This window comes from Globicephala melas, chromosome 19 (genome assembly GCF_963455315.2).
Source record: "Globicephala melas chromosome 19, mGloMel1.2, whole genome shotgun sequence".
Taxonomy (NCBI): domain Eukaryota; kingdom Metazoa; phylum Chordata; class Mammalia; order Artiodactyla; family Delphinidae; genus Globicephala; species Globicephala melas.
The window spans coordinates 17,959,515-17,976,980 of record NC_083332.1 but is presented as its reverse complement, the minus strand read 5'-3'; the positions used below and the strand labels follow the sequence as shown (position 1 = coordinate 17,976,980).

General features: G+C 40.6%; 1 protein-coding gene across 2 annotated transcripts in view; it reads left to right on the top strand.

The window, feature by feature from the left end:
• The window catches only part of TDRD12 (tudor domain containing 12), an 89,124-nt gene that overhangs the window by 37,353 nt on the left and 34,305 nt on the right, over positions 1–17,466 (top strand). For both annotated transcript variants that reach the window (XM_030874471.2, XM_060289381.1), the window contains exons 9-21: positions 1,557–1,654; positions 3,429–3,505; positions 6,367–6,447; positions 7,847–7,907; positions 8,245–8,352; positions 10,499–10,684; positions 12,525–12,684; positions 13,167–13,294; positions 14,873–15,064; positions 15,308–15,436; positions 16,201–16,318; positions 16,924–17,063; positions 17,197–17,417. In XM_030874471.2, coding sequence (XP_030730331.1) covers positions 1,557–1,654; positions 3,429–3,505; positions 6,367–6,447; positions 7,847–7,907; positions 8,245–8,352; positions 10,499–10,684; positions 12,525–12,684; positions 13,167–13,294; positions 14,873–15,064; positions 15,308–15,436; positions 16,201–16,318; positions 16,924–17,063; positions 17,197–17,417 — 1,699 coding nt within the window. The remainder of the gene's footprint in view (positions 1–1,556; positions 1,655–3,428; positions 3,506–6,366; positions 6,448–7,846; positions 7,908–8,244; positions 8,353–10,498; positions 10,685–12,524; positions 12,685–13,166; positions 13,295–14,872; positions 15,065–15,307; positions 15,437–16,200; positions 16,319–16,923; positions 17,064–17,196; positions 17,418–17,466) is intronic.

Below are 17,466 nucleotides of genomic sequence, written 5' to 3'. Positions count from 1 at the left end.
TGGGTATTATATATCTGTATGACTTGAATCTTTTTTTTTTTTTTTTTTTTTTGGTGGTACGCAGGCCTCTCATTGTTGTGGCCTCTCCTGTTGCAGAGTGCAGGCTCAGCGGCCATGGATCACGGGCCCAGCCGCTCCGCGGCATGTGGGATCTTCCCAGACCGGGGCACAAACCCGTGTCCCCTGCATCGGCAGGTGGACTCTCAACCACTGTGTCACCAGGGAAGCCCTGACTTGAATCTTTTAAAATTTATTAAACGTGTATTATGACCCAGAATATGGTCTCACTTGGAAAAGGCTGTGTGTGTACTTGAAAAGAATGTATGTTCTGCTATTGTTGGGGAGAGCATTACATAAAGGTCAGTTACGTCATGTTGGTTGATAGTGTTGTTCAGGTCTTCTCCGTCTTTATTAATTTTTTTTTTGTCAACCCATCTATCAAGTACTGAAGGACGGATGTTGATATCTCCAACTTTGCAATTGTTTTATTTTTGTCTCCTTTCAATTCTATCAGTTTCTGTTTCATGTATTTCGAGGCTGTTACTTAGGTACGTGAAAGTTTAGAACTTTTATGTCCTCTTGATGAATTGATCTGCGTCATTATTAAATGACCCTTTAATCTCAGATAATATTCTTTGATCTGAAGTCTGCTTTGTCTCAGCTGGGGCTGTCATCTGAAATACATATAGTGGCCTTTCCACGTGGTTGCTTGGGCTTCCTCACAATGTGACGGCTGGGCTTCAGAAGTGAGCATCAAAGAGAGCAAGTCATAAGTATGTGACGTTTTTGTGATCTAGCTTTGGAAGTCACATAACACCCCTTCCATGTTTACAAGCACACCCAGGCAGTCGGGAAAGGAGTATGAGCCCATCTCTCTGTGGCAGAAGTGTGAAAATCACATTGTAAGAATAACATGTGTTGGGAGTCATGTTGTGACCTTTGCAAAATAGATTCTGCCAAGTTGGGAAAATAAATTATGGTTAATTTTTAGCCATTAAAGGAATTTATAAAACATTTTTTAATAATAAGGTTGAAACAAGATTTTTAAATTTAATCCCCTCAAGTAAAGTATAACACAAAATCCTATTCCATAACAATTTTATATATTAAGGTTTTACAATAGTACTTTTTTTTAGTATAATCCTTTTTTTTTTTTAAGTTTTTTTTTGGGGGGGTGCTGTGTTGTTGGGTCTTTGTTGTTCTGCGCGGGCTTTTTCTAGTTGTGGTGAGTGGGGGCTACTCCTGGTTGCGGTGAGTGGGCTTCTCATTGCAGTGGCTTCTCGTTGCAGAGCATGGGCTCTATGCACCCAGGCTTCAGGAGTTGTGGCTCGTGGGCTCTGGAGCGCAGACTCAGTAGTTGTGGCGCATGGGCTTAGTTGCTCCGCAGCATGTGGGATCTTCCCGGATCAGGGCTCGAACCCGTGTCCCCTGCATTGGCAGGTGGATTCTTAACCGCTGCGCCACCAGGGAAGCCCTAGTATAATCCTTTTTGTCCTATTTTCTATTTATTAATAACGCTTTCTAAGATAATTTTTATTACTATTTGTATTTTGCAGATACAGCTATAAAGTATAATACGGATTCATTGCGAGATTCACCCAAAAAAAAATCAGAAAAGAAACAACAGTGCGTCTCCTTAAAAGATGTAAATAAGGTGGTCTTTTTAAATGTTCATTAAATACAAAGTTCATATAATGTTCATTTTAGAATATTCTCCTTTAAAATCTACTAGGAACCAAAAATATGGCTATGATAGTTTCATTCATGAAAAAATATAAGTTTACATGTTTGCTCTGTTTCAAAAGAACAGGGTAACTCCAGCTCCTCCCTTGTCAAGTCCTTGTTCTTTTTGTTGTTGTTGTTGTTTAACTTTAGTAGCTTAACACAAAAAAACTTTGTTTTGCAGTCATACAATATGCATTCTTGAAGCTGGGGGGGATGCTCTGCTCCGTATAATCCTTACTCAAGGACCTGGGTTCATCACCTAGAACATCATAATCGTAGTGGCGGGGGATAAAGGGAAAAGAGAATTGTGAACCTGCTATAAAGTCCTTCTACCCAGAAGTGACACATGTCACTTCTGATTATGTATCATTGGTTAAAGCAAGTCATATGATCATGTAACTGCAAAGGGTCATAAAAGTACATTCCTGCTGATTAACCAGAAGGAGAACTGGAAATAATTAATGAGCTGCAATGTATACTGTTAACTCCCAGAAATATTACTAAGTGAAAAGAAAAAGCATGCTTTATTCTTCATGTTAAAAAACATGTTACAGGACTTCCCTGGTGGCGCAGTGGTTGAGAGTCCCCCTGTCAATGCAGGGGACATGGGTTCGCGACCCGGTCTGGGAAGATCCCACATGCCGCGTAGCGGCTGGGCCCGTGAGCCGTGGCCGCTGAGCCTGCGCATCTGGAGCCTGTGCTCCACAACAGGAGAGGCCACAACAGTGAGAGGCCCACATACCGCAAAAAAAACACAAAAAACAAAAAACCATGTTATATATACTATATACTCTTGAAATGCATTGAGTATTTCTGGAAGTCCACGTTGAAAATAAGGAGATAGCTCTAGGTAGGCATAGAAAACCTAGGTGGTTTAATTTTCTTGAAGTCTTAATTTTCACTGTATATGATTTTGTATTTTATGTATTTCATAGCAGACGCATGTATTATCTAGTAAGGGTTTCCCAAAAGGAATATGTGAGTCCGGAAGAGACTTCTTAAAAATTACTTAAATTGGGGCTTCCCTGGTGGCGCAGTGGTTGAGAGTCCGCCTGCCGATGCAGGGGATGTGGGTTCGTGCCCCGGTCCGGGAAGATCCCACATGCCGCGGAGCGGCTGGGCCCGTGAGCCATGGCCGCTGAGCCTGCGCGTCCGGAGCCTGTGCTCCGCAACGGGAGAGGCCACAACAGTGAGAGGCCCGTGTATCGCCACACACACACAAAAAAAATTACTTAAATTTATAAAGATTTAGTAATCATGGCTTATAAATAAAATTTCCAAGTGGGAGACACTTTTAAACTCAAATCCTTGTTCTTGGCTTACTGACCACTCTACAAAATTGGGTATTTATTCTCATTTTAACAAGGGTGTAAAAATCTGGAATTATGGGACACTCTGATAGTTAAGGTCAAGTCTAACCTGTCCCTCCAGGTCTTTTGAAAAGACAGGTGAAAGTAATTCCAGGACATTTTAACTACTGATTATATGAAAAGGCAACTGCCCGCTATTTGGACATTTCAATCTAGTGGTTATAGCAGTGGCATAATCACCCAGCTCTCCAGTTCTTGGTCTCTTCATATCTATGTTGCCTGAATGTTATCTGGGATGGTTGTCTATGAGAATAACTCCCATGGAATTTTGGTTCCTCAAGAATGTATATCATGTTAGCATAATTATTCTTTCTGAAAAAATTTTTTTTACAGTGTGTTGAGTCTTCAGTGTATTGGCCAATGAAAAGAGGCACAACCATGTATGCCGATCCAGATACACCAGCAGCAAGGTATGATTTGAAAACCAGTGTAATTGACTAGAGACTTAAGTATGATATTGTTTTATACAGCATTCTGTAAGATTGATGATAGAAGAATATCCAATTTCAAAAAAGGAGTGACCTTGGAAATATCGATTAAACATATATTAATTTAAAATTAAAATGTTTGACAACTGGCTAGCAGCACCGTTGACCAAAAAGTGGTAGTGATTCTTGTCTCCTTGTTACCTTATCAGACAAAGTTGTGTCTGTAAGGCAGGTCCAGTGACACTGTCTTGATGTAAAGGATGCGTAAATGTGGGCCAGATGGCAGTTCAAGTTGGTGGAAAGCAAAGAATGGTCTGTTATATTTTTGAAGATGAGCATCAAAGGATCTGTCCTCATCAAGATCCATGTCAGTGATACTAATGAGATCACAGAAAGGATGTATTGTAATGTTATACATCTCACATATAGTGTAAGATCTTAAGATGGGAAGCTTCCATTTCTCCCCTTCTGAACTTTATGCTAGTGTTGTCATACATTTTATTTATACATTTGTTATAAATGCTGGAATCTATTATTATTTGTATTTAAGCAGTGATTTTTCTTTTAGAGGGATTTAAATAAATAATAAGAAAAATTATATATTTACCCACGTAGTTACCATCCATGCTTTTCAGTTTTTGTGTAGATGCAGATTTCCATCTGGTACCATTTTCCTTCTACCTGAAGGACCTCCTTTACTATTTCTTGTATTATGGGTCTGCTGGTGATGAATTCTTTCAGCTTTTGTATGTCTGAAAAAATATTTTAGCTTCACTTAAAAAAAAACAAAACCTTTGCAAGGATAGAATTCAAGGTTTAAATTTCTTTTCCCCTGTGTTTTAAAGATGTTGCCCCACCATCTGCTTGCTCATATTGTTGCCAGTGCAAAATCTACCATCGTCTTTTTTCTTTGTTCCTCTGTGTGCAGCATGTCTTTTTCCTCTGCTTTTAAGATGTTCTCTTTATTGCTGGTTTGAACAGTTTAATTATTGTATCACATGTCTTGGTGTAGTTTTGCTCACGTTTCTTATGCTTGGGGATCATTAGGGTTCTTCATTTGTAGGTTTCTGTCTTTTCATCAAATTGGGTAAGTATTCAGCTGTTATTCTACAAATATTTTCTCTGCACTCATCTCTTTCTTCTCTCCTTTTGAGACTCTTATGAGACAAATGTCCCTGAGGGTCTGCTCATTTTTGCAACCTTTTCTTCTTGCTGTTTGTCATATGAATAATTCTGCTGATCTATGTTTAATTGACTCTTCTGTCATCTCCATTTTGCTACTGAGCCCATCCAGTGAATTTTTTATTTGATGTATTATGTTTTATAATTAAATAAATTTTTTATTTAATTTTTTTCTAATCTGTATTTTTTTTTGCTGAGAAGAAAGGAGCGTTCTTATCATGCCATTCAGTAGTGCTCCCCTTTCCTTTTCTTATGGAGCATGGCTATAAGAGCTGCTTGATAATTCACACTTCGGAGCTGTGCTGGGGTTGGCACCTGTCGATTATCTTCTCCCTCTACAGTGTGTCTGATTTTCCTGATTCTTTGTATGTCAAGTAATTTTGGATTGCGTCCTGGATATTTTGAATATTATGGTAGGAGACTCTGGTTTAGAATCCTCTGGAGGACGTTGACTTTGTTGTTTTCGTTGTTTGTTTTAGCAAGAGGTCATCGCTTCCTTAAGGTTCAGACCTCAAACTCTGTCTCACTTGCCGTGGGTGGTGATTGTGGCCCTGTTTCTAAATCTTTGGTACACTGCTTTGGGTCTGTTCTGAATATGCTCAACTTGGGGTGAGTGTGGGACTTCTTTTGGGGCCATAAAAAGAAATAAGGGATTTCCGCCCCCCCCCTCCCCGCCACCCAGCTCTCTATCTCTTTTTTTTTCCCCAGGATTTTCCTCACATTCGCCATTTTCTAGATGCTGTCTCTCTCTGTTCCTCTGACCAGGTAGATGGTTTCCTGGGGAGAAGCTACCATGCAGTTCTGTGTGATTGGGGCTGCTTGTGTAATAAACTAGCAACAGAAATAAGAGAGGAAAAATGAGGGGGGTTTTCCTTGTACAGTCTTTAGACTACTGGGTCCCTATTTCCTGGTTCCTTAGAGGGAGGGAGAAGTTTTCTCTCAGGGTTTTAAGTGACCGCACTGCCGTTACCACTGCAGCATGCAGCTCCGTGATCAGAGCTGCCCTTGGGGCAGGGCCAGGAGAGGAAGAGAAGAGAGAAGTCGGGATTCCTTACATCCTCTGGTTTAAGGCCCTTCCCTGTTCTCTGGCTTGAAATACAGTCGGCCCTCCTTATTCACAGCTCCTGCATCCGCACTGACACAGGTCCCTTGGGTACGGAGGGCTGACTGTACTGCACCATCTTATATGAGCATCCGTGGATCTCGGTATCCGCAGGGCTCCTGGAACCAGTCCCCTGTAGATACTAAGGGATGACGGTGGAGAGTTTCTCTCAGGGTTTTTGATGTCTGCATCTTCTACGCCATTCTGCAACTCAGGCTGCCCTCAGCTCAACACCAAGGGAAAGCCAGGAAACTCTCCATAGCTCTGGTGGCTTTTCACGTTTTGACTTCTCTCCGCTGTAGTTGCGTACTTCGTCCCAAGTTTCTAGTTGTAATCAGTAAGGAAGAGAGGATGTAGTGGGCTTGCTCCCTCTTGGCAGCCCAGGACTGTCAAGATGGTTTTCATACCCAAAGGACTCAGTTTCAGTTCTCACAGAATTTACTGAAGTTGATCAGCTTATTCCAGTGGAACTTCTTAAATTTCCTCCCAGAAAATAATGGTATTTTGAGGTTGGGGATAAATGGGTTCAGAAATTTTAATAAAAGTTTTTGATTTCTAGTGCTTTATGTCGGAAGTCAAATGAGAAACCACTTAGATTGGCTGAGAAGAAAGGATACAATGAGAAGAACGTCTGTGTGAAGTACGGATTTTTTTCTTGGCCTAAATTTTTAATTGAAATAATTGTAAACAACAGTATAAGCAGGAGGAATTGAAAATATGATTTTATTATTAATTTCAAACCTGCATTCCCATAAAGTAAATAAATATATACACACACACGTTTTTTCTTTTCCATTTGCTAGAGTAGATTTTTCTGTTTAAAGCTTTGTTCCACTGTAAATAGTCATTCTCTACCTCCTGTTCCTGATTCTCTTGTCAAGTGAACAGTTTTATGAAACAAATTATATATAGTCGATCTTTTGGGGCTGTTGATTTTATATGGGTCGGTGCTTGCTTTCTTCCCAGTTTTCTGACGTTAAATAGACCTACCACCTGCTGGAGAAACTGTTTAATTATTTGCAGTGTAGAACTTCAGGATTTTGGGGTTTTTTTTTGTCCTGCCAGATTCACAAAGTATTCACTTACAAGGTGTTAACAATAGAGCGATCACTTCATTTTATACTTGTTTAGTCCACAAAATATTTTCCTACCAATTTTTATGATTTCTTACCCTACTAGCTTAAAAACGCTCTTACGTTCCCAGTAACTGTGGCTGCTCTCAAACCACCAGAGCGACAAAGTGTTTGAGACAGTTCAGAAGTGGGTGGGTTGTACTGCCTCCACTAACTGGCCTGAGATGACTGGGGAGAGCGTGTTGACCCTACAGCCATTTTGGTGTCCCGACTTCCCAGAGGCCACTCTGTGGCCCTGTGATGTCCCCTTGCCCAGCAGGAGGTCCTCACCGTGTCCAGGGCCGAGGGCTCTGAAGGCCGCCATGGAGCCCGTGGATCTGTGGGTGGCTGTTAATGTACCAGAGTTGACATCCTCTTACCCAGGCATCCCTCCACCTAATACCTGAAAGTTGTGGTGCTACAAGAAGTTATTTTCCTTGGAACCAAAGACCTTGGTTATCCATGCAGCTCATTTCTTTTAGCTACATGCCCTTTACTTAGAACCCACTGGTGAAAGGACATCAGTTATTCCATCAGTCTGTGGTGGGTTCCAGGGAACCTTGAAGTGATTAAAGATCGAACAGCAAAAAAAGGAAGGAGGCAGTGGGTTTCTTAGAAGAAACATGAGATGACCTAGTGATCATGCAGTCTTTCTCCATGTCCAGAGCAAGTGGTCCTGGGATTGGCAGTGCTGTGTCCACAGAGCAGGGCCCAGTGGGGGAGGGAGAGGGGGCAAGCATGAGACTGGCAAGACCCCCATGGCCCCTTACGTAGCAATAGACAAGGCAGAACAGAACAAGCAGGAATGTCATAGCCATGCCTTGGGAGGCAGAGTTCATTTTACCTCTATCGAAGAATTAGAATAGTAGCTCAACTGAAGAAATATGAACACTCCTTTCTTCTTCAAATTATCCTTTTATTTTACAGATTATTGCAGTTTCTAAATCCTGATCATTTGAGAGCCGATGGAATCTCTGATCTGCAGCAGGTATGGCAAACACCCGCAAGAGAAAACTGTTTACCTTTAAATCCTTCCCCTTCCTCCCTCAAGATTTGAGATATGAAGAGAAACTCCTTGCATGGAGGACTTTACCTGAAGATATCCTTTTAGAAATTATCTAATGAATTATTGCTTTAGAGACATGGCTCTTTTGGGTAATGGATAATCTTCCTTTTATTTTAGTAATTTTGGTGGGTTTTTATAAGCATATAAACTTAGGGTTTTACATGGAAACCAAACTCTTATATCTTCTTTATTTCCATAAAGTTCTTGGTATTCTGTGCTAACTCCACAGGGCAGAGCCATCTGACATCTGTGTTCTTAGTTGCAGAAGCTGAAGTCAGGCTCCCAGCTGCCCTTGGTCGTTCTGCGAACCAGGGTCGAGCCCTGCTTGTCCATCAACACGGCGCCACTCTCGGCAGACCTGAAAAAGGTGACGGGGCTCAGACCAGGCTTGTGAAGGAGGACTGACCTGCCCTAACATAGAAAGATTTTTAATAAAACAGTTTTAAGTTTGCATTTATATAATTTCTTTGCTTTTGAAATTTTCTTTTAAGATTTTATTATTAACTTCTCATTTATTCTTAAAGTCGAGGTTAACTTCTTATAAGTGAATAATTCTTTTGTGGAGAAACCTAAGTGCTTTTCTGAAATAAGTTTTTAAATGCGCCTCTGAAAAGGGGCTTAGAAGGGGCACCAGTAGTCAGGGCAGTTAGAATGTACTTCTTAGTATTCTTTTCAGAACTGCGTTATAGACCTGTGGTTTCACTTAGATCATCAGTTTAGATCATAAATCTTTATCTGCTTCCCTCTTGATATTGAAAAAAAGTAAAAACAAAAAAACTATAAGGATGAATAGAATGAGAGCGGAGCCTTTATTGGACAAGAAATTTCTACAGGCTTTTGGAAGATGGAAAAGAAGCAGCCAGGATGGCTGACCACCTGAGGAAGGAGTGACACGGGGAGGGCAGTGAACTCCCTGCCTGTTTCCTGAACATCTTCAGCCAGTTTCTCAGGAACGAGATTGGAGGCTCTGTTTGGAGAAACCGAATGACCCTAGAGAATGACCTTGCGGTGATGCTGTTTTCGAATCCTCTCAGTAAAAATGCATGCTCGCTGCCTGTCTCCTTGCAGTGATGTGACGCTCACATGGTGATGAGCTCTGCCCTGCCTGCGGATATAGTCAGCTTTCAGTGTCCTCGATGTGAGCAGACATCAGGGATCCTTGGACATTGGAAGAAAGCCTTAACCTAGGGAAAAAAAAAAAAAAAGACCAAAACAAACTCTGAAAGAAACAAACAATGTAAGGAGTGGAAGAAAACATTAGAAAATAGATATCCTCAGAGATAAGAGAAGATATTGCTTGGATTTAACAATAATAGGGTGCTACTAAAAACAAAGGGAACAATCAGATAAAAAGGGCTCTTAGAAATTAAAATGCTACGGAAATTAAAAAAACAGATATGAGAGGTAAGATAGAAGTTAATCAGAAAGTAGAAGACAAAGACAAAGAGATGGAAATGGGGGGGAAAAGAGAATTTGAGGGTCAATTTGAGGTCTCGTATCTGAGTGGGATTTCTAGAAAGAATGATGGCAGAGGACCGAAAATTCTGAGAATAACACATGGACACTTTCCTTACTTAATGGATATGACTTTCTAAATTAAGAGGGTTTGCCGACCGGAGACCCAGCACAACCGAGGAGCAGGAGCGTAGACACGTTGCTACGAAGCATCTGAACTGGAGGGATTCAGAGATCATGAAAGCTTCCAGAGAGAAGAAACCCATCCCACGGCGGGGTCAGGAATCAGAATGACTTCAGACTTTCCCACAGTTCACCAGAGGAGCAGTGACTCCACAATTCTCGTGAAAAGTTATTTCCAGCCTAGAGGTCTGTACTCAAACCATTACTGAAGTGTAAGGATAGAATGAAGACATTTTCACACGTGCAGAATCTCAGATTTCCTTCCCCTGTACCCTTTGTCGAGAAGCTACCGAAATTTGTTCTCCACCAAACCAAGAAATTCAACCGAGAAAGTTTCAGCAAAAAGGGTGATGTTGCAGGGGAATCCCAGTCCCGAGTGCAGCTGGAGTTCAGGGCCGGGGGATGAGACCTTCAGAGAGAGGACGGTGCTGATGAGTTCAGCCTGTTGGCAGATCTCATCAGTGTGGCTGGAGAACTCTCCTCTGTGGAACATTTGGGAGGTTTCGATGACAGCGAATTGCATAGAAAAATAAGCAAACAAAGGCAAGTTTTTAAAAAACTTTCTAAGTGGAGCTGATGCACCAGCAGTTTATCAGGAGGAAGAGAAGCCACGTCTTTGCTGTGGTGAAATGTTAAAGCACCTCGTGCTTCAACAGACTGCCTGTTGGATCCTTTCAGTTGGGAGCCCAGAAAAGCAAGAGTCTTTTGAGCAGGAGTTTGTTGCTGGAAAAGATTCAGGGGGGACTTATTAAGTTAGGTCTTGGATAATACCAGATTAAGCAATGTATACTCGTTACTGGGGTAAAGTGAGCAATGAGAAGTTTATTAGTTTTCTGGGTTTTATTGTTGTTTTGGTTATTGTTGATGTTTTGTAGGCTCTTCAAAGAAATAAGTTTCCGGGCCCCAGCCACACTGAATCTTACTCTTGGCCTCCCATAGCACGTGGCTGTGACATGGTGGTCATTTCTCATTGTGGAAATGACCCTTTGTTGTACCTTCCACCACTGCTTACGATTTTGCAAACAGGGGGCTGCTACAAGTCATTACCAAGTAGAAATGGAGTAAGTTGAAGACATTTTTGTTTAACAACAAAATGGATTAAATATTTATTTTAACTTTGACACCTAACCTTTGGTAAAGTTTAAGTTACATTAAAACTGGCAGGGGGCTTCCCTGGTGGCGCAGTGGTTGAGAGTCCGCCTGCCGATGCAGGGGACGCGGGTTCGTGCCCCGGTCCGGGAGGATCCCACATGCCGCGGAGCGGCTGGGCCCGTGAGCCATGGCCGCTGAGCCTGCGCGACTGGAGCCTGTGCTCCGCAACGGGAGAGGCCACAACAGTGAGAGGCCCGCGTACCGCAAAAAAGAACCAAAAAGCAAAAACAAACAAAAAAAACCTGGCAGAACAGAGACCGTCCTATGAGAAACTCTTTTCTCAACACGGTCACTGATTCTCTCACACTGATTCTTACCGAGAACCCCTAGTTGTGAGCCATCGGCTGAGTTGGGAGAGTCCTGGCTTTTAGTGATGACTGTACAGTTTATAGAATTATCTAACTGATTCGATTCACGTAATTATCATGGCAAACCCTTGAGATGGTCATGCCGTGTATTGTTTTCACTATTTTATAGATGAGAAAATTAAGCTCATGAAAAGTTACTGGTAAAAGTTCTTACCTGCTGACAAGTGCGACAAGAAGTGGGACTTGAATTTAGGATTTCTGTCATCTTGTCCCTCTTCTTTAAATTATCTTCACAGAACCCCACACTGTTTTATAATCCCACTTTATTTTTCCCACTCATAAGAATCAGTTAATAGCTGAGAAGGATGATGGAAAGGAAAGAAATTGGATGTGAGGGTCAAATGATGGTGAGTGAGTGACATCTGCTTTGCTGGGGTTTTGGCTGTTAGGTGAATTGATGTGTATGAGACCCGTCTCAGATCTTCTCCCAAGATACACTACAGATGGTTCCATCGCTCATTATAAGGTGAAAAATAGCAGTGCAAAAGACAATTCGAATTTCATCTTAGGAAAGATACTAGTTTATTTTTCTGATTATGCCATGTAGTTTAACGAGTTCTCTTTGGAAATCTGTGTTGGCTATGTTACGATGTATTGACTTAATAATATTAAATGGATACATTTGTATCACTCAGTCAGGTAGCAGCTGAGCCCACTGATGAGATGCAGCTTGTGTTGAGATAGACCCCTGGCCGGGCCAGAAAGGAATGTCCAGGTCTGACCCTTGTGTCCACTCTGCTTTTTCCGCATCTCCAGGGTCAGTCTGCATTTAGGCGTGAGCCCTGGAAGCAGGCGCTTGCCTGCGTCTGCGTAAAAAAAAGAGGAGACTCATTCTTGTCTTCAGTTAATTGAGGGCATGTGTCCAGGAAGGTGTTTGGCAGGCAGATGTCGAGAGATATCTGCGGGGTAGTGGAGGGCAGGGATCAGATGGTGCAGTAGGGAACTTAATCTCCTAAGGAAGTGACGTTAACCTTTCTGAGGGCCCCTTTCAGGAGGCAGTTCATCCTTGTGCTTAGCAGCAGGAGGTCTGGAGCCAGATTGCCTACTTCTTCTGAATATTAGCTGTGCAGCCTTGGGCAACAAACTTCACCTTTCTGTCCCTTAGGCTCCTCATCTGTGAAATGAGGTAGTAATAGGTCTCACCCTGTAAGGGGACTTTAAGGACTAAATGATTTAATACTTGTGCATAGTTTAAGCCCCAGCAGAATCTGAGTCAGTGTGTCTGAATCCATTCTAGTGAAATTATATTTTGACTTTTCTGACCTGCATGACAGTGATGATAGCAAAAACTTATAGTGCTTACTGTGTACAGGGAGATGTTCTGCATGTCTTTGATTCTTAACCTTTGTCCAAAATTATGTGAATTTATTTGTCTTTGCAGCCTCTGGCAGTCATCGTGTGCCCCGGGTGGAAAAAGGCCCAATTAGTTTTTGAATTATTGGGAGACTATAGCGTGTCCTCCAGGCCTGTTGTTCATCCTGTGGTATTAACAATCGGACTCCACAAAGATGAAGCCAAAAATATGAAGCTTCCAAGTGGGTGTAAGCATCCTTTCCAAGCTATCTGGTTTTCCCTAGAGAACACAGTGGAAGCCTGCTCAGGCAGGCCTGGGAGCCGGCGCTGACCCGGGGCTTGTGTGGTGATCAGCCAGACGTCACTTGTCAGTTACCGATCAGTGTTGGTGGTGAAGGTTTACTCTTGGCTTACATCTGTTTTACTGAGAAAACTAAGTCTTTTCATTCATTTATCAACTAGTTATTAAGCACTTACTGTTTTATTAGCTGTTGACTAAAACCACCCCCTGCCTTTCAGGAGCTCAAAACCTGGTGGGAACACAGGTATTTAGTCAGACAGTACAGGGGCAGCCTGGGCAGGCCTCTTCTCACACCCACCTGAGTAAGAAGCACAGGGTTTATTTAATTGAAAGGCACTTCTAGAAAGTATGTGGAATCTTAGCAAAGGAAACGTTAGAAAAACCTGTGGAAAATCTAAGGCGTTAACTGTGTTTTCTTTTAAAATGTAGGCAATGTAATTGTTACAACACCACATAGCCTCCTGAGACTTCTCAAATATCAAAGCTTGTTATTTCTTAGACTCTGTCATCTGATTTTGGATGAGGTGGAGATACTATTCTCTGAAGCTAATGAGCAAGTAAGTATGCCATTTATTGAGATGTCATTACTACTCAGAAACATATATATATGTTATATATATATATAAATATGTAAAATTAAAGTCTTTTAGGAGTCAGGAAACGTGTCTAGTTGGGAAGAAGCTGGTTAATCTAAAAAATGTTTCCCTTTAACTGCTATAATTAAGAGGAGAGAACATTTATCTGAATTTCCTACCCAATGTTAAAGTTCTCTTTGAAGAGCAAAATTTCTTTCCCAGGGACATTTTCTAAAATCAATATTTTTCTGGTTATGTAAGCAATACTTCTATTTTAGAAAATTTGAGAAATAGAGAAGAACCCTTGAAAAACCCCAGCATCCATAATCTTATGCTCAGAGGTTACATAACCACTGTTACTGTTTTAGAGTATTTCTTTTCTTTTTGTAATTCCTGTGTCTATTGATACATATAATTAATAATATCAGGACCTTATTTTATGTATTGGTTTGTAACTTGCATTTCAGTGAACAGCATTGTGAGTATTGCTACTAACTGTTCTCTAGCATGATTGTTACTGTTACCTTATTTTATGTATTAGTTTGTAACTTGCATTTCAGTGAACAGCATTGTGAGTATTGCTACTAACTGTTCTCTAGCATGATTGTTACTGTTACCTTATTTTATGTATTAGTTTGTAACTTGCATTTCAGTGAACGGCATTGTGAGTATTGCTACTAACTGTTCTCTAGAATGATTGTTACTGGCCATGTGGTATTGAACCCTGTGGACATAACATAATTTATTTTCTGATTGTCTTATATATGGACATTTAGCATCATTTGTGTGTATGTGTGTAGCTGAAGAAACATCTTTTGGCATGTGTTTTCTTAGGATAAATTCCTGGGAAGGGGATTAATGGATCAAAGGCTATGAATTCTTAAAAGGCACTTGTTGGAAGCAGTGTAGCATGAAGGTCAGGAGCATTCCTTTGGGAGCAGCAGTGGCCCCAAGGTCAAGCCCAGGCTTTGTGACTTACTGACTGCCTCAGTTCTTACTTGCAAAGCTAGTATCTGGAACACTGCCTTGTTCAGTGGCACTCTGAAAGTGTAGATGGGTTTGCACTCCCTCTGGCAGTGTGCCTCCGCGCCACACTGCCTGCACCCCTGGCAGTAGGAGGCCCTCGTCCAGCTTTCTTTTCTAGGCTGATTGTTACACGTGGCATCTGATTTGCTTAATCTGTATTTCCTTGATTACTTTGTTAAATTGAGCATTAATTTATACTGGCCATTTGTACCCATTCTTCTAGGAGCTGCTTGTTCATTTCCTTCGCTTGTTTTCTTTCACTGGGATCATCTTTTTCTAACTAGTTTGTAGAAGTTTTTATATAAGGCTGTTCATCCTTTGTTACCTGTGTTGCCGGTATTTACCTAGATGTTTGTTTTAATTTTGTCTATACATAAACATTTTTCCTTTTTAGTTTTTTCTTTTACTTTCATGTTTAAAGACCTTTCCCACTCTGAGAACAGAAAATATACATTCCTTACATTTTATGTTCTGTCAAACTAATTATTAGTTTCTTTTGAAATAAAAGTGAAATTAATTATGCTGATTTTTTAGATGTTTCCTATATTAGATAACTTTAAAAAAATTATTGAAGTTGAAGAAAGGGAATCTGCCCCACATCAGATTGTTGCAGTTGGAGTTCATTGGAACAGACATATAGAGCAGTTAATCAAAGAGTTCATGAACGACCCCTACATTGTGATCACAGCCATGGAGGAGGCTGCCCTCTATGGCAGTGTCCAACAGGTAAAGAGTCCTGGGTGTGTGTGGTGGGGGGTTGGTGAGCCCAAGCAAGTAACCTTTATTCATGGCTTAATATTAAAAGATTACAGTATTAATTTCATATACAATCTGTAATTGTGTATTTAAATTTATATTGCTTTTCTATACCTTCTTTCCTATTAAAATTATGACTTTGCCATAAAAAGTAAAACTGGAGCACCTTGAACATTTTTTAAAAATCCCACTGTTTCTGCATTTCATTACCAGGTAGTACGTCTTTGCCTGGAATGTGAAAAGACCTCCACTTTACTCCAGACTCTTGATTTCATTCCAAGTCAGGCACAGAAGACCTTGATCTTCACCGGTTCTGTAGCTGAAACAGAAATAGTGTGTAAGGTGAGCCCTTCCACACATGAAACGTTCTTACTGCTTGTTTAGACTGTGGTTGAATCTTGAATCACCTGAGAATTACTTGGAGTAGTTATGTATTTGACAGGGAAATAGCCTTCCCATGGAAGCCAGCGGTCCACAAGGGGGACCTGGCAGAGCATGAAAAGGATCTGGTTCATGAAGACGTGCCAACATCTTCTGAACCCTCTATTTAAGACAATAGAGACGATAATGCTAAAGTATATCATCATTTAGCCAATTGGCTAAAGATTTATTTAATCTAATTGTATATAAATTAATGCTAAAGTGTAGAAATGAGGCCAAATACAAAAGAATCAGTAGTGCACCGACCTTAGCAAAGATGAACAAGCAGGTATAGTGAAAAACAACAGTACCCTCTTGACAATAGTACCATAAATTTCATGTATACGTATACATATCTCTACAGATAATCTGTGTAGGTAAGTATACATGCACACAAGTATATATACACGCACATATATGTATGTACACGTTATTTCAAAAGGAAGGAAAATAGTTTTAGCAAAATAATGTTTGTTTCACTGGAGCAAGTTTTTAGATATAAACCATAGAATTTTGAAAATATGTTTCTTTAAATTTACAAGCATTTCATTCTTAGAATTAGTGGATCAGTGAGGTGAGACCCTCACAGATAATTTTAAATGATTTGTATCGATAATTATTGATGAAAAATTATCTTCAAGCTTATGTTCCTGACTGTGAACTGGCCCCTTTGGTTTCATCTTTAGGTAGTAGAAAGCAGTTCCGTGTTTTGTTTGAAAATGCATAAAGAAATGACTTTTAATTTAAAAAGTGTTTCAGAACAGTGGAAGAAGAAGTTAAGTTCTGGTTCTCACATTGTATTAGGTAAGTATTTTAATTTCTACTTGTATTTAGAGAAGGCTGAGCTAATAGGAATCATGTCTTCAATTCATTAATTTATTTACCTCCTCCAAATTTCTCATCATTTCCCAGATTTATTGAGAATGTATTAGTAATGTGAATTTCAAAGTGAAAATTAACCTTGGCTATGATTTTGATACTGAGGTGGAATCCAAGTGTCTCAGGTTAGTAGGCAGCGAGCGGCCCTTGGGCTAGCTGTGCTCCCTGCAGTTCCAGCTCAAGGATCACTGTCACATGTATATGCCTGTGATGAAGCTTGTCGTAAATGATTGTTAAGTTTAATATTGGAAATATAAAAGTCAAAACGTGTAAAATAAGTGAAAACCATATGGGCAGCCAAGATTTGTAATAGAGGCATTTTTCGAGTTAAAAAGGAGACCACTTTTCTCTGGAATTTAATTACTGGGCTTTGACATTTTGGGAAAAGAAATGGGAAGGAAGTTTCTTTGCATCTGAAAAGTAAAATGCAGTAAAGAAATGTTTTGAAGTATGGTTCCTGGAATTGTTCTGTAAAGTATGTGCAGTAAAATTCCAGCTTCATTTGAAATTGTCCGAATCCTTTTCTCCAGCCTTAACAGATGATTGCACACCACTCTTGGCCATCACCGATGCCACGTGTGTGATTCACTTCAGCTTTCCTTCCTCGCCGAAAATTTTTGGTGGACGCCTGTATTGCATGTCTGATCATTTTCAGAGTGTAACTGAACAGGTTTGATTAATTTATATTATCATTTAATGTTTCACTGGTGTTTTCCACATAATGACAAATGCAGAGTCCGGAAAGTTTTATCATTTAGACTGGTACGGATGATCTGCTTCCTTTATTCACCCCCAATTTTAAGGGTTCTCCTGCAGAACAGAGAGAGAAAAAAACCAAATCTGTGTTGCTGCTGACGGAGAGAAATGCCTGCCATGCAGTTGGCGTCCTGCGCTACTTGGAGCGAGCAGATACCAAGATTCCTTCAGAGCTCTATGAGTTTACTGCAGGGGTTCTGGAAGCCAAAGAAGATAAAAAGGCCAGAAGGCCTCTTTGTCCGTATCTTAAGGCTTTTGGTTTTTGCAAGTAAGCCAGTCATCTTTTTCATAACTGACATGTAGCATACAGTAAACTG